The sequence below is a fragment of the Nerophis lumbriciformis genome, linkage group LG22, assembly GCF_033978685.3.
Source record: "Nerophis lumbriciformis linkage group LG22, RoL_Nlum_v2.1, whole genome shotgun sequence".
Classification (NCBI taxonomy): domain Eukaryota; kingdom Metazoa; phylum Chordata; class Actinopteri; order Syngnathiformes; family Syngnathidae; genus Nerophis; species Nerophis lumbriciformis.
Genome location: NC_084569.2, coordinates 42,447,459 through 42,467,458, shown reverse-complemented (window position 1 = coordinate 42,467,458; position 20,000 = coordinate 42,447,459). Strand labels below are relative to the sequence as shown.

The window sequence follows — 20,000 nt, the reverse complement described above, 5'->3', positions numbered from 1 at the left end:
ATGCTGTATAATAGACTGTATTTATATTATTCACATAATAGACTGTATTTATATTATTCACATGTGAATAATGCTGTATAATAGACTGTATTTATATTATTCACATAATAGACTGTATTTATATTATTGACATGTGAATAATGCTGTATAATAGACTGTATTTATATTATTGACATGTGAATAATGCTGTATAATAGACTGTATTTATATTATTGACATGTGAATAATGCTGTATAATAGACTGTCTTTATATTATTCACATGTGAATAATGCTGTATAATAGACTGTATTTATGTTATTCACATGTAAATAATGCTGTATAATAGACTGTATTTATATTATTCACATGTGAATAATGCTGTATAATAGACTGTATTTATATTATTTACATGTGAATAATGCTGTATAATAGACTGTATTTATATTATTCACATGTGAATAATGCTGTATAATAGACTGTATTTATATTATTCACATGTGAATAATGCTGTATAATAGACTGTATTTATGTTATTCACATGTGAATAATGCGGTATAATAGACTGTATTTATATTATTCACATGTGAATAATGCTGTATAATAGACTGTATTTATATTATTCACATGTGAATAATGCTGTATAATAGACTGTATTTATATTATTCACATGTGAATAATGCTGTATAATAGATTGTATTTATATTATTCACATGTGAATAATGCTGTATAATAGACTGTATTTATATTATTCACATGTGAATAATGCTGTATAATAGACTGTATTTATATTATTCACATGTGAATAATGCTGTATAATAGACTGTATTTATGTTATTGACATGTGAATAATGCTGTATAATAGACTGTCTTTATATTATTGACATGTGAATAATGCTGTATAATAGACTGTCTTTATATTATTGACGTGAATAATGCTGTATAATAGACTGTATTTATGTTATTCACATGTGAATAATGCGGTATAATAGACTGTATTTATAGTATTCACATAATAGACTGTATTTATATTATTAACATGTGAATAATGCTGTATAATAGACTGTCTTTATATTATTCACATGTGAATAATGCTGTATAATAGACTGTATTTATATTATTCACATGTGAATAATGCTGTATAATAGACTGTATTTATAGTATTCACATAATAGACTGTATTTATATTATTCACATGTGAATAATGCTGTATAATAGACTGTCTTTATATTATTCACATGTGAATAATGCTGTATAATAGACTGTATTTATATTATTCACATGTGAATAATGCTGTATAATAGACTGTATTTATATTATTCACATGTGAATAATGCTGTATAATAGACTGTATTTATATTATTCACATGTGAATAATGCTGTATAATAGACTGTATTTATATTATTCACATGTGAATAATGCTGTATAATAGACTGTATTTATGTTATTCACATGTGAATAATGCTGTATAATAGACTGTATTTATATTATTCACATGTGAATAATGCTGTATAATAGACTGTATTTATATTATTGACATGTGAATAATGCTGTATAATAGACTGTCTTTATATTGACATGTGAATAATGCTGTACAATAGACTGTATTTATGTTATTCACATGTGAATAATGCTGTATAATAGACTGTATTTATATTATTCACATGTGAATAATGCTGTATAATAGACTGTATTTATGTTATTCACATGTGAATAATGCTGTATAATAGACTGTATTTATATTATTCACATGTGAATAATGCTGTATAATAGACTGTATTTATATTATTGACATGTGAATAATGCTGTATAATAGACTGTATTTATATTGACATGTGAATAATGCTGTACAATAGACTGTATTTATGTTATTCACATGTGAATAATGCTGTATAATAGACTGTATTTATATTATTCACATGTGAATAATACTGTATAATAGACTGTATTTATACTATTCACATGTGAATAATGATGTATAATAGACTGTATTTATATTATTGACATGTGAATAATGCTGTATAATAGACTGTATTTATGTTATTCACATGTGAATAATGCTGTATAATAGACTGTATTTATATTATTCACATAATAGACTGTATTTATATTATTCACATGTGAATAATGCTGTATAATAGACTGTATTTATATTATTCACATAATAGATTGTATTTATATTATTCACATGTGAACAATGCTGTATAATAGACTGTATTTATATTATTCACATAATAGACTGTATTTATATTATTCACATGTGAATAATGCTGTATAATAGACTGTATTTATATTATTCACATGTGAATAATGCTGTATAATAGACTGTATTTATGTTATTCACATGTGAATAATGCTGTATAATAGACTGTATTTATGTTATTCACATGTGAATAATGCTGTATAATAGACTGTCTTTATATTATTCACATGTAAAAAGTGTTTATTGTCTATTGTGAGCGAACTGTGGTGCTGAATTTCCCCCAGGGATCAATAAAGTACTTTCTATTCTATTCTATTGTCACACACACACTAGGTGTGGTGAAATTTGTCCTCTGCATTTGACCCATCCCCTTGTTAACCCCCTGGGAGGTGAGGGGAGTAGTGAGCAGCAGCGGTGGCCGCGCCCGGGAATCATTTTTGGTGATTTATCCCCCAATTCCAACCCTTGATGCTGAGGGAGGCAATGGGTGCCATTTTTATAGTCTTTGGTATGACTCGGCCGGGGTTTGAACTCACAACCTACTAGAGATGCACGGATAGGCAATTATTTAATCCGCAACCGCATCACAAAAGTCGTCAACCATCCGCCATCCACCCGAACCAACATTTTATCAAAACCACACCCGCCCGCCATCCGCCCGTTGTTATATATCTAATCTAGACGATGCAATGCATTAGTGAGGTTAGAAAGCTTTTGCCTGTTAAAGAAAGGAGACTGATCCAATGTAGCAGAGACATTCAATGCGTGCCACGCATTAATATCTCTTGGCCACGCATTAGTGGCTAAGAGATATTAATGCGTGATAATATTATTTATCATTATTATAATATTATTGTCATTTCCATGAAGAAAGTGTTGACTATTGTTGCCAATGCCCTCAGATCAGGAGTGCGTTCCTCACACTTTGTGTGCGCAGTTGCAGCAAGCAGAATGAGGCTTTTAAGAAGTTAAAAAAAATGTTTTAGAAAGACTAGGCCTATATTTTCGTTAGGTAAAAAAAATGTTCTGAATTTATTTCAATGAATATTAACTTGTTAACGTTATAATGCTCAAATAGGGACGAGGGCGGGGTGCACAGTGAAGCAGTGAACAATTTCGCGACAAAGATGAACCTTTATTGATTGATCTGCAGCCATGACAAAATATCAGACAATCTCCATTGTCAACGACAGGCAGGAAAATAAAGATGAACACATAGCCTATGTTGTAGGCATAGGCTCATACCTTTTTAAGTTGAAATAAAAAAATAAATAAAAAATGTGCCTCATAAGCCTTAGGCTGTCAATCACGCGCACAAACTTAAATTATACAATAACATATGTATGTCATCTCTATTTAAACAAAAATAAATTAAATAAATAATAATAATAAATGACCTGCAACTTATTGGCCAAGGCAAATAGCTGAAGGGGGGAAATCAAACCCATCAGACTGCACTTTATCATCAAACTTGAATTATAATGAAAATAGACGGTCGCGACAAACAAAGCAGGCTAAATATCCTTACATTGTCGCCAATCGGAGATGCGCTTCACTTGAAAGCGAGGCCAAATAATTATTCACACATAGTAGTATATCTCCAATAGAAAAAAACCACAATAAACAACGCAATTGCCTTAATTCCTTTGCATTGTAGTGCGCCCAAACAACACGTAACCATCAAAATGATTTAGCTGACCGAACTCAATATAGGTTAGACATGGGCTTATTTGGTATAGCCTATAGGTAACGTAGACTAATTCCTTTAACATATCCAACCGTATGTCTACCGTACTTACTTTTTTGTTTGTTAGCACTATGCAGGAATAAAATGGCATCTACAGTGCCAGGATTCATGCGAGAGCGCCTGGCCTCTAAAATGCGCCCTGCTGCACTGAAGGAGCGCTCACTTGCGCCACTTGTTGCTGGGACGCGGTGCCATCTTTTTCTTTTTTTCTTCTTCTTCTGTTGTGTTGTGTTGTGCTGCAGTGCTGATGAATAATTGACTGTTTCAAAGAGTGCTGCTCGTTTTTCGTATGTGGGTAACAACATTTAACTATGTATATATATTTCCGAATTGGTTCAACCGCCAACCGCCCGCATCTATTTAAAATCTATTTTTACCCGCCCGACCCGCGGTTTATCAGCGGACTCCGCGGTTGTGTCCGCAAACCACGCATCTCTAACACACACATACACATATTTAAACTAAAAGAGACCACAATATTTTGATACAAATGTAATTTTATCATCAGAATATCAACAAGTAATTTAAAAAATATATATTTAATTAAATGCATGACAGAGGAGAGGACATCAGATGAGGGGACATCAAAGGAGAAGAAATCAGATGAGAGGACATCAGATGAGAGGACATCAAAGGAGAGGATGTGAGATGAGAGGGCATCAGATGAGAGGACATCAAAGGAGAGGATGTGAGATGAGATGGCATCAGATGAGAGGACATCAAAGGAGAATAAATCAGATGAGAGGATGTGAGATGAGAGGACATCAAAGGAGAACAAATCAGATGAGAGGATGTCAGATGAGAGGACATCAAAGGAGAACAAATCAGATGAGAGGATGTCAGATGAGAGGACATCAAAGGAGAAGAAATCAAATGAGAGGACATCAGATGAGAGGACGTCAGATGAGAGGACATCAAAGGAGAAGAAATCAGATGAGAGGACGTCAGATGAGAGGACATCAAAGGAGAAGAAATCAGATGAGAGGATGTGAGATGAGAGGACATCAGATGAGAGGATGTCAGATGAGAGGACATCAAAGGAGAATAAATCAGATGAGAGGATGTGAGATGAGAGGACATCAGATGAGAGGACATCAAAGGTGAATAAATCAGGTGAGAGGATGTGAGAGGAGAGGACATCAGATGAGAGGACATCAAAGGAGAATAAATCAGATGAGAGGATGTGAGAGGAGAGGAAATCAGATGAGAGGACATCAAAGGAGAATAAATCAGATGAGAGGATGTGAGAGGAGAGGACATCAGATGAGAGGACATCAAAGGAGAATAAATCAGATGAGAGGATGTGAGAGAAGAGGACATCAGATGAGAGGACATCAAAGGTGAATAAATCAGATGAGAGGAGAGGACATCAGATGAGAGGACATCAAAGGAGAATAAGTCAGATGAGAGGATGTGAGAGGAGAGGACATCAGATGAGAGGACATCAAAGGAGAATAAATCAGATGAGAGGATGTGAGAGGAGAGGACATCAAATGAGAGGACATCAAAGGTGAATAAATCAGATGAGAGGAGAGGACATCAGATGAGAGGACATCAAAGGAGAATAAATCAGATGAGAGGATGTGAGAGGAGAGGACATCAGATGAGAGGACATCAAAGGAGAATAAATTAGATGAGAGGATGTGAGAGGAGAGGACATCAGATGAGAGGACATCAAAGGAGAATAAATCAGATGAGAGGATGTGAGAGGAGAGGACATCAGATGAGAGGACATCAAAGGAGAATAAATCAGATGTGAGAGGAGAGGACATCAGATGAGAGGACTGCTGCAGAGAAGAATCAGCCAGTCAGTCAGGCGGCTGTGAGGTTTTGAAGGCTGCAGCAAAATGAAGTAAAAACATTGAAAATGCTGACATAGTAGTTGAAAGAAATAATAATAATACAAACCCCAAAAGCAGTGAAGTTGTCAGGTTGTGTAAATGGTAAATAAAAAGAGAATACAACAAATCCTTTTCAACTTATATTCAATTGAATAGACTGCAAAGACAAGATATTTCATGTTCACACTGAGAAACTTTCTTCTTTTTTGCAAATATTAGCTCATTTGGAATTTGGAACATGTTTCAAAAAAGAGTAAGAAAGTTGAGGAATGCTCATCAAAGACTTATTTGGAACATCCAACAGGTGAACAGGCTAATTGGGAACAGGTGGGTGCCATGATTGGGTATAAAAGCAGCTTCCACAAACAAGGACGGGGCGAGGGTCACCACTTTGTCAACAAATGCCTGAGCAAATTGTTTAAGAACAACATTTCTCAAGCAGCTATTGCAAGGAATTTAAGGGATTTCACCATCTACGCTCTGTAATATCATCAAAAGGTTAAGAGAATCTGGAGAAATCACTGCACGTAAGCCATGATATTACACACCTTGGATCCCTCAGGCGCTACTGCATCAAAAAGCAACGTCAGTGTGTAAAGAATATCACCACATGGGTCGCTGCAAGTTAAAACTTTACTATGCAAAGCCAAAGTCATTTATCAACAACACCCAGAAACACTTCGCTGGGCCCGAGCTCATCTAAGATGGACTGATGCAAAGTGGAAAAGTGTTCTGTGGTCTGACGAGTCCACCTTTCAAATTGTTTTTGGAAACTGTGGACGTCGTGTCCTCCGGACCAAAGAGGAAAAGAAGCATGGGGACTTTTCTAGGGTGAAAGTGTAAAAGTCAGCATGTGTGATGGTATGGGGGTGTATTAGTGGCCAAGACATGGGTAACTTACACATCTGTGAAGGTACCATTAATGCTGAAAGGTACATACAGCTTTTGGAGCAACATATGTTGTTACCATGGACGCCCCTGCTTATTTCAGCAAGACAATGCCAAACCAGGTGTTACAACAGCGTGGCTTCATAGTAAAAGAGTGCGGGTACTAGACTGGCCTGCCTGTAGTACAGACATTGAAAATGCGTGAAGGCTAAAATATGAGAAGGGAGACTGTTGAACAACTTAAGCTGTACATCAAGCAAGAATGGGAAAGAATTCCACTTCAAAAATGTGTCTCCTCAGTTCCCAAACCTTTACTGAGTGTTGTTAAAAGGAAAGGTCATGTAACACATTGGTAAAAATGCCTTTTTTGCAATGTGTTCCTGATATTAAATTCTGATTATTTGCAACAAAGAAGAAAGTTTGTCAGTGTGAACATGAAATATCTTGTCTTTGCAGTCTATTCAATTGAATATAAGTTGAAAAGGATTTGTTGTATTCTCTTTTTATTTACCATTTACACAACCTGACAACTTCACTGCTTTTGGGCTTTGTAGAATGAATTGGTTGACATAAGGCCCGCCCACCACACTCACCTGTAGTCCACAGGTGTCCACGGGCTGAGCGTCTCTGTGCACGGACAGCAGACTGACGGCGCCAGTGTCGGGGTAACCCTCCTGCACCTGCAGGTGACACACCAGCGACGCAGACTTCAGGTAGACCAGCACACGGCTGGCAGGAAGCCAGTCGATGGCGAAGCTAGTTGGGGGAGGGAAGCACGTCAGGCCCGCAGGAAACGGACGGCGGGAAGGTTTTGCATCGCACTCACCTGGACCTCAAGTGCTGGATCTCAGACAGGAGGCGGGCCTGACCCATGTAGTACTGCATGACCTCCAGCAGGGCGGTGCCCAGCTCCGAGCGGCCACCCGAGACGCTGTGGAGCGCTAGCCCCGGTTGGCTCACCTGCTCACATCAACAGGAAGTGGAGCGTCAAGTGTGAACCACGATGCCCCGCCCCCTTTTTGAGGGGTGCTGTGGGATTACCTGAAGTGTGAAGCGGTCGTCATGACTCCACCTGACGGACACCTTCAGTGGCTCCACATCATGGCTGGCCTGCTCTTTGTGCCTGCACTCCAGAGACAGCTGTGATTGGTCGAAAGACAGCAGGTGCAGGGGTGTGACGTCGTGCACGTCTGACAGGTACGCCCTGAAACTGACATCACATCACACAGTCACCTCTCGTCATGTGACCACTCACTCACATCACCCAGTCACCTCTCGTCATGTGACCACTCACTCACATCACCCAGTCACCTCTCGTCATGTGACCACTCACTCACATCACCCAGTCACCTCTCGTCATGTGACCACTCACTCACATCACACAGTCACCTCTCATCACAGCCTCAGGTCATGTGACCACTCACTCACATCACCCAGTCACCTCTCGTCATGTGACCACTCACTCACATCACCACTCATCCCAGCCTCAGGTCATGTGACCACTCACTCATCTCTGGAACGCTGCCAGACATCCACATATGCCAGCACCGCCTTAAGCTCCGCCCTCAGTTGAGTCAGCTGACTCTCACTTCTCTGCAATGCATTGTGGGCCTTCTGCACACACTCGTCCACGTCTTCTCTCTGCTGCTTCTGCAATGCACCACACCTGTGGACTTGTGCACGTACGTGTGTGTGTGTGTGTGTGTGTGTGTGTGTGTGTGTGTGTGTGTGTGTGTGTGTGTGTGTGTGTGTGTGTGTGTGTATAGGTGTGCATGTGTGTGTATGTGTATAGGTGTGCATGTGCGTGTTTATATGTGTGTAGGTGTGAATGTGTGTGCATAAGTGTGTATGTGTGTGTGTATAGGTGTGCATGTGTGTGTTTATATGTGTGTAGGTGTATAAGTGTGAATGTGTGTGTGCATAAGTGTGTACGTGTGTGTGTATAGGTGTGCATGTGTGTGTTTATATGTGTGTAGGTGTATAGTAGTGAATGTGTGTGCATAAGTGTGTATGTTTAGGCGTGTGTGTGTGTGTATGCGTGTGTATAAGTGTGTATGTGAGTGTATAGGTGTGTGTGTGTATAGGCGTGAATGTGTGTGCATGTGTGTGTTTATATGTGTGTAGGTGTATAAGTGTGAATGTGTGTGTGCATAAGTGTGTACGTGTGTGTGTATAAGTGTGCATGTGTAGGTGTATAGTAGTGAATGTGTGTGCATAAGTGTGTATGTTTAGGCCTGTGTGTGTGTATGCGTGTGTATAAGTGTGTATGTGAGTGTATAGGTGTGTGTGTGTATAGGCGTGAATGTGTGTGTTTATATGTGTGTAGGTGTATAAGTGTGAATGTGTGTGTGCATAAGTGTGTACGTGTGTGTGTATAGGTGTGCATGTGTGTGTTTATATGTGTGTAGGTGTATAGTAGTGAATGTGTGTGCATAAGTGTGTATGTTTAGGCGTGTGTGTGTGTATGCGTGTGTATAAGTGTGTATGTGAGTGTATAGGTGTGTGTGTGTGTATAGGCGTGAATGTGTGTGTATAGGCGTGTATGTGTGTATAGGTTTGTATAAGTGTGTGTATATACTGTAGGTGTGTATAAGTGTGTGTGTATATAGACGTGTGTGTGTATAGACGTGTATGTGTGTATAAGTGTGCGAGTGTATACGTGTGTATATAGGCGTGTACGTGTGTGTATAGGTTTGTATAAGCCTGTGTGTATAAGTGTGTATGTATAAAGGTGTATGTATAAGTGTGTGTGTGTGTGTGTGTGTGTATACGTATGGGTGTGTATAGACGTGTATTTGTGTATAAGTGTGTATAGGTACGTATGTGTGTATAGGTTTGTATAAGTGTGTGTATAGGTGTGTATGTATATAAGTGTATGTATAAGTGTGTGTGTATAGATGTGTATAAGTGTGTGTGTGTATAGACATGTATGCGTGTGTATAGGTACGTGCGTGTGTATAAGTGTGTGTGCATGTATAAGTGTGTGTATATAACGTGTATAAGTGTGTGTATACAATGTGTATAAGTGTGTGTGTACCTTGTGGTGCAGCTACTGCAACAGGTGTGTGAGTGTGTGTCATATAGGTGTGACCACTAAGTGTGTGTGCATGTGTATAGGTGTGTGAATGTACAGGTGTGTGTGTGTGTGTACCTTGCTGTGCAGCTGCTGCAACAGGTGTGTGAGTGTGTGTCGCCCACTGACTCCATGCTGGATGTTGCGGTGCAGTGTAGAGATCAGTGCCTCCAGGTGAGTCTCCATGGTCCTGCTCTCTGCCTTGGCCGCCTTCCACCTGTCTCGAGCTCCGCCCCCTGCAGCCAGGTCATGTTGATGGCACATGGCTGGCTTCACACTCTGCCAAGGTGCTTGCTTACCTGCAGGGGGGGGGCAGGGCTGTGTCAGCAGGTGCTGACCCTCCAACACACGCATCATGGAGTCCAGGACGTAGAACTGGCGCCACAGAACCTTCTTCACCTGACGACTGTCCTGCACAGCCAGATCAGCATCAGGACCTTGATTCAGGACCCGGTTTCAAGACCCTGTTTCAGGACCTGGTTTCAAGAGGCTGTTGCAGGACCTTGTTTCAGGACCTGGTTTCAGGACCTTGTTTCAGGGCCTGGTTCCAGGACACTGTTTCAGGACCCTGCTTCAGGACCTGGTTTCAATAACCTGTTTCAGGGCCTGCTTTCAGGACCTGGTTTCAAGACACTGTTTCAGGACACGGTTTCAGGGCCTGCTTTCAGGACCTTGTTTCAGGACCTGGTTTCAAGACCTTGTTTCAGGACCTGGTTTCAAGAGGCTGTTGCAGGACCTTGTTTCAGGACCTGGTTTCAGGACCTTGTTTCAGGACCTGGTTCCAGGACACTGTTTCAGGACCTGATTCCAAGACACTGTTTCAGGACCCTGCTTCAGGACCTGGTTTCAATAACCTGTTTCAGGGCCTGCTTTCAGGTCCTGGTTTCAAGACACTGTTTCAGGACACTGTTTCAGGGCCTGCTTTCAGGACCTTGTTTCAGGACCTTGTTTCAGGACCTTGTTTCAGGACCTGGTTTCAAGACCTTGTTTCAGGACCTGGTTTCAAGAACCTGTTTCAGGACCTCATTTGTTGATCATGTCATTTTAATCAAACGTCTTACAGCTATTGGTTTTTCTCAGCAAGCAGTTGGATGGTTTGCAAATGACCTCACAAGTAGAACTCAGGCTGTTCAGATAGAAGGTTCCTCCTCGGACGTACTGCAAGTGAAAAAGGGTGTCCCTCAAGGTTCTGTGTTGGGCCCCTTCTTATTCACTATTTACATAAATAATCTTGGACAGAATATTGCGAACTCAACTTTTCCATTTCTATGCTGATGATATTGTCATATACTGCACAGCACCCACTCCTGCTGAGGCCTTTAAATATCTACAACATGCATTTGACAGAGCACAAGAACAACTTTGCTATCTTCAACTGCTTTTAAATGCAGAGAAAACAAAGTGTATGTTCTTTACCACATCAAAAACTGTAAGATCAGCACTGTGTGAGAACATTTGAACAAGAAAGGGGCAACAAATTATGTTAGTATCTGCTTTTAAATATTTAGGATTTTTAATTGATGACCACTTGAGTTTTAAGGAGCACATTCAGTATGTTGTAAAAAAAAAAAAAAACTTTTACTGGGATTTTATTATAGAAACAAGTCTTGCTTTTCTTTTACTGTGAAACAGAAATTGGTGGAAACAACCTTTTGACCTGTTATTGACTATGGAGATGTGTTGTACATTTTCCTGCAATGTCAAATATACTTGTTTTAATGAATAAATACAGCGTTTTAAAAGCATACACAATCAAGTGTAAATATATTAGTCTGTGGTTAAAAGGTTTTGAAAGGACTCTAAACTCAAAATGCAGGACTTGGGACTTGACTTGAGACTTTCCAGTCTTGTCTTTGGACTTGACTCGGGACTTGCCTGTCTTGACTCGAGACTTGACTCGGAACTTGAGGGCAAAGACTTGAGACTTACTTGTGACTTGCAAAACAATGACTTGGTCCCACCTCTGGAAGCAGAAGACAAACCTGCATGAAGAGAAGTGTTCCGTCTGCCGAGTCTGCCAAGTCCGACTGGTCCAGGTCACCACACGGCGCCAGCAGGACCCGCTCAGAGCGCTGCAACACACTGACACACACCAGGAATACTTCTATACTGTGTACTTGGTGTACTTCTGTGTAGTCTTACATCCAGGACTCTCTTCTTACTTTTATACCTTCAATCTACCTGTCAAAGTCTGGGGATTGCGGGAGAAAATGGCAGCTAGCTGTGATGCTAACTAACAGCTAGCAGTGATGCTAACTTGCAGCTAGCTGTGATGCTAACTAACAGCTAGCAGTGATGCTAACTTGCAGCTAGATGTGATGCTAACTTGCAGCTAGATGTGACGCTAACTTGCAGCTAGATGTGATGCTAACTAGCAGCTAGATGTGATGCTAACTTGCAGCGAGATGTGATGCTAACTATCAGCTAGATGTGCCGCTAACTTGCAGCTAGATGTGATGCTAACTTGCAGCTAGATGTGATGCTAACTAGCAGCTAGATGTGCCGCTAACTTGCAGCTAGATGGGATGCTAACTAGCAGCTAGATGTGATGCTAACTAGCAGCTAGATGTGACGCTAACTTGCAGCTAGATGGGATGCTAACTAGCAGCTAGATGTGATGCTAACTTGCAGCTAGATGGGATGCTAACTAGCAGCTAGATGTGATGCTAACTTGCAGCTAGATGGGATGCTAACTAGCAGCTAGATGTGCCGCTAACTTGCAGCTAGATGGGATGCTAACTAGCAGCTAGATGTGATGCTAACTAGCAGCTAGATGTGCCGCTAACTTGCAGCTAGATGGGATGCTAACTTGCAGCTAGATGTGACGCTAACTTGCAGCTAGATGTGATGCTAACTTGCAGCTAGATGGGATGCTAGCTAGCAGCTAGATGTGATGCTAACTTGCAGCTAGATGTGATGCTAATTTGCAGCGAGATGTGATGCTAACTAGCAGCTAGATGTGATGCTAACTTGCAGCTAGATGTGGTGCTAACTAGAAGCTAGCTGTGATGCTAACTTGCAGCTAGATGGGATGCTAACTAGCAGCTAGATGTGATGCTAACTAGCAGCTAGATGTGACGCTAACTTGCAGCGAGATGTGATGCTAACTATCAGCTAGATGTGATGCTAACTAGCAGCTAGATGTGCCGCTAACTTGCAGCTAGATGGGATGCTAGCTAGCAGCTAGATGTGATGCTAACTTGCAGCTAGATGTGATGCTAACTAGCAGCTAGATGTGACGCTAACTTGCAGCGAGATGTGATGCTAACTTGCAGCTAGATGTAATGCTAACTTGCAGCTAGATGTAACGCTAACTTGCAGCTAGATGTGATGCTAACTAGCAGCTAGATGTGATGCTAACTTGCAGCGAGATGTGATGCTAACTATCAGCTAGATGTGATGCTAACTAGCAGCTAGATGTGCCGCTAACTTGCAGCTAGATGGGATGCTAACTAGCAGCTAGATGTGCCGCTAACTTGCAGCCAGATGGGATGCTAACTAGCAGCTAGATGTGGGAGTCAGTCACAGAGGAGTCAGTCACAAAGGGGTCAGTCACAGGGGAGTCAGTCACAGGCGATGCTAACTAGCAGCTAGATGTGATGCTAACTTGCAGCTAGATGTGATGCTAACTTGCAGCGAGATGTGATGCTAACTAGCAGCTAGATGTGATGCTAACTAGCAGCTAGATGTGCCGCTAACTTGCAGCTAGATGGGATGCTAACTAGCAGCTAGATGTGATGCTAACTTGCAGCTAGATGTGATGCTAACTTGCAGCTAGATGTAATGCTAACTTGCAGCTAGATGTAACGCTAACTTGCAGCTAGATGTGATGCTAACTAGCAGCTAGATGTGATGCTAACTTGCAGCGAGATGTGATGCTAACTATCAGCTAGATGTGATGCTAACTAGCAGCTAGATGTGCCGCTAACTTGCAGCTAGATGGGATGCTAACTAGCAGCTAGATGTGCCGCTAACTTGCAGCCAGATGGGATGCTAACTAGCAGCTAGATGTGGGAGTCAGTCACAGAGGAGTCAGTCACAAAGGGGTCAGTCACAGGGGAGTCAGTCACAGGCGATGCTAACTAGCAGCTAGATGTGATGCTAACTTGCAGCTAGATGTGATGCTAACTTGCAGCGAGATGTGATGCTAACTAGCAGCTAGATGTGATGCTAACTAGCAGCTAGATGTGCCGCTAACTTGCAGCTAGATGGGATGCTAACTAGCAGCTAGATGTGATGCTAACTTGCAGCTAGATGTGATGCTAACTTGCAGCGAGATGTGATGCTAAATAGCAGATAGATGTGATGCTAACTAGCAGCTAGATGTGATGCTAACTAGCAGCTAGATGTGATGCTAACTAGCAGCTAGATGTGACGCTAACTTGCAGTGAGATGTGATGCTAACTAGCAGCTAGATGTGATGCTAACTTGCAGCTAGATGTAATGCTAACTTGCAGCTAGATGTGACGCTAACTTGCAGCTAGATGTGATGCTAACTTGCAGCTAGATGTGACGCTAACTTGCAGCTAGATGTGATGCTAACTTGCAGCTAGATGTGACGCTAACTTGCAGCTAGATGTGATGCTAACTTGCAGCTAGATGTGATGCTAACTTGCAGCTAGATGTGATGCTAACTAGCAGCTAGATGTGCCGCTAACTTGCAGCGAGATGTGATGCTAACTTGCAGCGAGATGTAATGCTAAATGGCCTCAAATGTTAACTTTTTTCAGGTCAAGGCAAGTGTTGTATACAATGTGCAAAACACAACATCTTCAAGACGCCTTGTGACCGTGCGTCAGCCATGTTGTAGTTTTTAGCGCTTCCATAGCGAGTCTACTGACAGATCTAAGTTAGAAGTACTTTGTATTAGCGGAGGATGCATGCACGAGCCAGTCATTCTTCCCCATGTAAGAATAGAATAACATTAATACTAATACTATTCTGCCTGTACACAAATAATGTTCACTTACTTATTATAAACATAATAAAGCATAAAAAACACTTACAGTGTTTATTATGCTTGTTGTCATTTTTTTTTTAATTAGTTTATAATTTAGTATTATTTTAATTTTGAACAACCAACTAACTAAACATTATATATATTTTATTTTTGTTTTGAGAGCTTCTAACATTTTTAGGTAGGAGGCCACGGGGAAGACCCAGGACACGTTGGGAAGACTATGTCTCCCGGCTGGCCTGGGAACGCCTCGGGATCCCCCGGGAGGAGCTGGACGAAGTGGCTGGGGAGAGGGAAGTCTGGGCTTCCCTGCTTAGGCTGCTGCCCCCGCGACCCGACCTCGGATAAGCGGAAGAAGATGGATGGAGCTTCTAACATTTTTAGATCAGATTTAACTTTTTCCACTGAGGGTCACATACTGAAAAGTAAAGTATTGGGGGGGGGGGGATTTTGATATTAAAAAAACAAACATTTTATATCAATATAAAATATATGTGGGCTTCACGGTGGCAGAGGGGTTAGTGCATCTGCCTCACAATACGAAGGTCCTGAGTAGTCTTGGGTTCAATCCCGGGCTCGGGATCTTTCTGTGTGGAGTTTGCATGTTCTCCCCGTGATTGTGTGGGTTCCCTCCGGGTACTCCGGCTTCCTCCCACCTCCAAAGACATGCACCTGGGGATAAGTTGATTGGCAACACTAAATGGTCCCTAGTGTGTGAATGTTGTCTGTCTATCTGTGTTGGCCCTGCGATGAGGTGGCGACTTGTCCAGGGTGTACCCCGCCTTCCGCCCGATTGTAGCTGAGATAGGCTCCAGCGCCCCCCGCGACCCCAAAGGGAATAAGCGGTAGAAATGGATGGATGGATGGATGGATAAAATATATGTGTCTGTATTAGAGATGCGCGGTTTGCGGGCACAACCGCAGAGTCCGCGGATAACGGTTGTGCCCAAAAAAATTAGATTTTATCCGCGGGTCGGGTCGGGTGGTTGAAATAGAAAAAAATTAGATTTTAAATAGATTCAGGCGGGTGGCAGTTAAACCAATTGGGAAATATATATACATAGTTAAATGTTGTTACCCACATACGAAAAATGAGCAGGCACCTGCAGCATATGCCACAACAGAAAAAAAAAAAAAAAAGAGATGGACACTTTTACGGAGCGGAGAAGGCCCCCGACGCCTCGCCGGGGCCCGGGACCGAGGCCCCTTCCCCCGAGAGGGCCCCACCGGGAGCCGTAGCTGAGGCGATCCGCGAGAAGGGCCCGACGCACGTCCAGGGTCACCACCGCGCCCACCGCACCGACACCCCGCCTCGTCCGCCTTCGCCGCGGCCAGCGTCACGCGCAGCAGGTAAGCAGCTTACCTGCCCGCCACCCCCGTGGCCGGGGGCTCGTAACAGGGGTCACTCCGCGCGCTCCGCCCGCGCAGCTTACCTGCCCGCCACCCCTGTTGCCGGGGACGCGTAACAGGGGTCACTCCGCGCACAGTGCTCTCACGAAAGGGGTGGGGCTCACCCTGGTTGATATAGACAGCAGCTAGGACGGTGGCCATGGAAGTTGGAACCCGCTAAAGAGTGTGCCGAATCAACTAGCCCTGAAAATGGATGGCGCTGGAGCGTCGGGCCCATATACGCGGCCGTCGCCGGCAGCGAGACGTGCTTGGAGGTGCGCTCAGCGCGGCTCCCATATGATTGCGCACTGGTGTGCGTCTGGGTCGTGACAGCGTGGCACGCGAATGTCTGTGCTGCATTGGATCAGTCTCCTTTCTTTAACAGGCAAAAGCTTTATAACCTCACTAATGCCTTGCATCGTCTATATTAGATATATAACAACGGGCGGGTGCGGGCGGATGCGGTTCTGATCAAATGTTAGATCGGGTGGATTGCGGATGGTTGACGACTTTCTGATGCGGTTGCGGATGAAATAATTGCCTATCCACGCATCTCTAGTCTGTATACAAATCTGTGTTATAAGTATATTATCATTATTTGTTTAAAATGTTGAGCTTTTTTTTTTACATTTTTACTGCTGTTGTTTTTTTTAGGTATGGTGTTAAAGTTTAGCTGACATGTTATGTATATTTGCACTCGGTATCGCCAATAGCAGACTGAATTTGACTTGGTATCGGATCGGACAGAAAGTCGGTGGTATCGCACATCACTAGTTTGAGTGTGATCTTTACATACACCTGCTTCAAAACATGACATTATTGTATCAATCGCTAGTAAAACTACAATTATTCTTCAGGAAAAAGTATTTTGCGGGAACATTTTTGGGTGTTTAAAAAGATTAATAAGATTTACATTTCTGTTTTCGTACGATTGAGTTGCCCAAGTGTGTACTTTAGAACGTGATTATGAACCAAAACCAAAGTATTAATGTTATAATTTGACATATATTATATATATATATATATATATATATATATATATATTCGACGCGGTACAAACAATAAAAAGCGTGAAGGTAAAGTTAGCATTCCAATAAGTGTGGACTTTGAGGGAAAATGTCTTGGAATAAGACTCCATCTTAGTCGGCGTCATTTGATATTTTACTGTCGTACAATTGGAGACATATAAGTCATTAATTGTACAAGACGCCAGAGATGAAGAAAAGACATTTAAAAATCAGACTTACGTTTGAATATCCGCCATCTCTGCTTTCAAATTTCCGCGCGATCCAGTTGGTCGCCGGTCGATGACGTCACCATGAATCCTTTTCCGGTTCCACGTCCTTGCTGTACTATAGCGCCACCTGGTGTTGTGGATGAGCTGACGAACAATCATCGCCCTGACATGGAGTCTTTCAAATACTGATTTCATTGATGTGTACTATTTAGTACTTTTCTACACGTACTGTTATTGATCAATCATATTTAATACTTTACTACACTACAAATAGTTATTGATCAATAATATTCAGTACTTTACTACACTACAAACACTGTTATTGATAAATAATATTTAGTACCTTATAACTACACTACAAATACAGTTTTTATTGCTGAATATTATTTGGTAAGTTTTATATACTACAAATACTTTTTTATAGCTGAATACTATTTTGGTGATGTTGTATATTCCAGATGTGAGTGAAGTGGAGTGAACCACAAGAAGAAGAAAAGCAAGGCAGACCATGAAGTACACAAAAGTCCCAAGGGAGTGACACAGGCATGCAACACAACTTTATTGAACACAACAGGAGACAGGGGTCAGGGGTCAGTCACAGACGGGGTCAGTCACAGGGGGGTCATTTATATAGCGCTTTTTCTCTAGTGACTCTAAGCACTTTACATAGTGAAAGCCAAAACGTAAGTTCCATTTAAAGCAGTGTGGGTGGCACTGGGAGCAGGTGGGTCAAGTGTCTTGCCCAAGGACACAACGGCAGTGACTAGGATGGCGGAAGCGGGGATCGAACCTGGAACCCTCAAGTTGCTGGCACGGCCACTCTACCAACCGAGCTATACCGCCCCATACCCACCCAGTCACAGGCGGGGTCAGTCACAGGGGAGTCGGTCACAGGCGGCTAAGTCAGAGGTGGGGTCAGTCTCAGGGGTGTCAGTCACAGGTGGGGTCAGTCACAGGGGGGTCAGTCACAGGCAGGTCAGTCACAGGGGGGTCAGTCACAGGGGGGTCAGTCACAGGGGGGTCAGTCACAGGCGGGTCAGTCACATGGGGGGTCAGTCACAGGGGAGTCAATCACAGGCGGGTCAGTCACAGGTGGGGTCAGTCTCAGGGGAGTCAGTCACAGGTGGGGTCAGTCACAGGTGGGTCAGTCACAGGCGGGTCAGTCACATGGGGGGTCAGTCACAGGCGGGTCAGTCACAGGCAGGTCAGTCACAGGGGAGTCAGTCACAGGCGAGGTCAGTCACAGGGGAGTCAGTCACAGGGGAGTCAGTCACAGGGGAGTCAGTCACAGAGGAGTCAGTCACAAAGGGGTCAGTCACAGGGGAGTCAGTCACAGGCGAGGTCAGTTACAGGGGAGTCAGTCACAGAGGAGTCAGTCACAGGGGGGTCAGTCACAGGGGGGTCAGTCACAGGGGGGTCAGTCACAGAGGGGTCAGTCACAGAGGGGTCAGTCACAGGGGGTTCAGTCACAGAGGGGTCAGTCACAGGGGGGTCAGTCACAGAGGAGTCAGTCACAGGGGAGTCAGTCACAGGCGAGGTCAGTCACAGGGGAGTCAGTCACAGGGGAGTTAGTCACAGAGGAGTCAGTCACAAAGGGGTCAGTCACAGGGGAGTCAGTCACAGGCGAGGTCAGTCACAGGGGAGTCAGTCACAGGGGAGTCAGTCACAGAGGAGTCAGTCACAAAGGGGTCAGTCACAGGGGAGTCAGTCACAGGCGAGGTCAGTCACAGGGGAGTCAGTCACAGAGGAGTCAGTCACAGGGGGGGGTCAGTCACAGGGGGGTCAGTCACAGAGGGGTCAGTCACAGGGGGGACAGTCACATCACAGAGGAGTCAGTCACAGAGGGGTGAGTCACAGGGGGGTAAGTCACAGAGGGGTCAGTCACAGGGGTTTCAGTCACAGAGGGGTCAGTCACAGGGGGTTCAGTCACAGAGGGGTCAGTCACAGGGGGGTCAGTCACAGGGGGGTCAGTCACAGGGGAGTCAGTCACAGGGGGGTCAGTCACAGGGGAGTCAGTCACAGGCGAGGTCAGTCACAGGGGAGTCAGTCACAGAGGAGTCAGTCACAGGGGGGGTCAGTCACAGGGGGGTCAGTCACAGAGGGGTCAGTCACAGGGGGGACAGTCACATCACAGAGGAGTCAGTCACAGAGGGGTGAGTCACAGGGGGGTAAGTCACAGAGGGGTCAGTCACAGGGGTTTCAGTCACAGAGGGGTCAGTCACAGGGGGTTCAGTCACAGAGGGGTCAGTCACAGGGGGGTCAGTCACAGGGGGGTCAGTCACAGGGGAGTCAGTCACAGGGGGGTCAGTCACAGGGGGGACAGTCACATCACAGAGGAGTCAGTCACAGAGGGGTCAGTCACAGGGGGGTCAGTCACAGAGGGGTCAGTCACAGAGGGGTCAGTCACAGGGGGGTCAGTCACAGAGGGGTCAGTCACAGGGGGGTCAGTCACAGAGGGGTCAGTCACAGGGGGGTCAGTCACAGAGGGGTCAGTCACAGGGGGGCACATTGACACAGGGCTGTGCCTCAGAGACCAGGTCATCAGGCGTCTCCTTGCAGTCGACCAGAGGAGTCCCGTAGAAGGTCACGTTGTCCTTGTGACGACTGATGCTGGAACTGACACATCACACCTGTGTGTGTCACTATCTCTCTCTCTCTCTGTGTGTGTGTGTGTGTGTGTGTGTGTG

At 43.5% G+C, this 20,000-nt stretch overlaps 2 protein-coding genes across 2 annotated transcripts in view; both read right to left on the bottom strand.

Annotated features, from left to right (window-relative positions):
• Positions 1-5,699: 5,699 nt before the first annotated feature.
• LOC133615036 (uncharacterized) lies at positions 5,700-17,472 on the bottom strand. Its single transcript, XM_061973369.2, has 9 exons — positions 17,324-17,472; positions 11,713-11,812; positions 10,030-10,141; positions 9,809-9,966; positions 8,165-8,307; positions 7,699-7,867; positions 7,484-7,617; positions 7,251-7,413; positions 5,700-5,765 (listed from the first exon to the last, which is right to left on the bottom strand). Exons 1-9 carry the CDS (start codon positions 17,470-17,472, stop codon positions 5,700-5,702), a joined length of 1,194 nt encoding a protein of 397 aa, XP_061829353.2.
• Positions 17,473-19,567: 2,095 nt separating this feature from the next.
• LOC133615370 (properdin-like) overlaps positions 19,568-20,000 on the bottom strand; it is a 10,018-nt gene continuing 9,585 nt past the window's right edge. Inside the window, exon 10 of the mRNA XM_061973919.2 lies at positions 19,568-19,929. Within this exon, the coding sequence (XP_061829903.2) occupies positions 19,803-19,929 (127 nt within the window). The 3' untranslated portion in view covers positions 19,568-19,802. The remainder of the gene's footprint in view (positions 19,930-20,000) is intronic.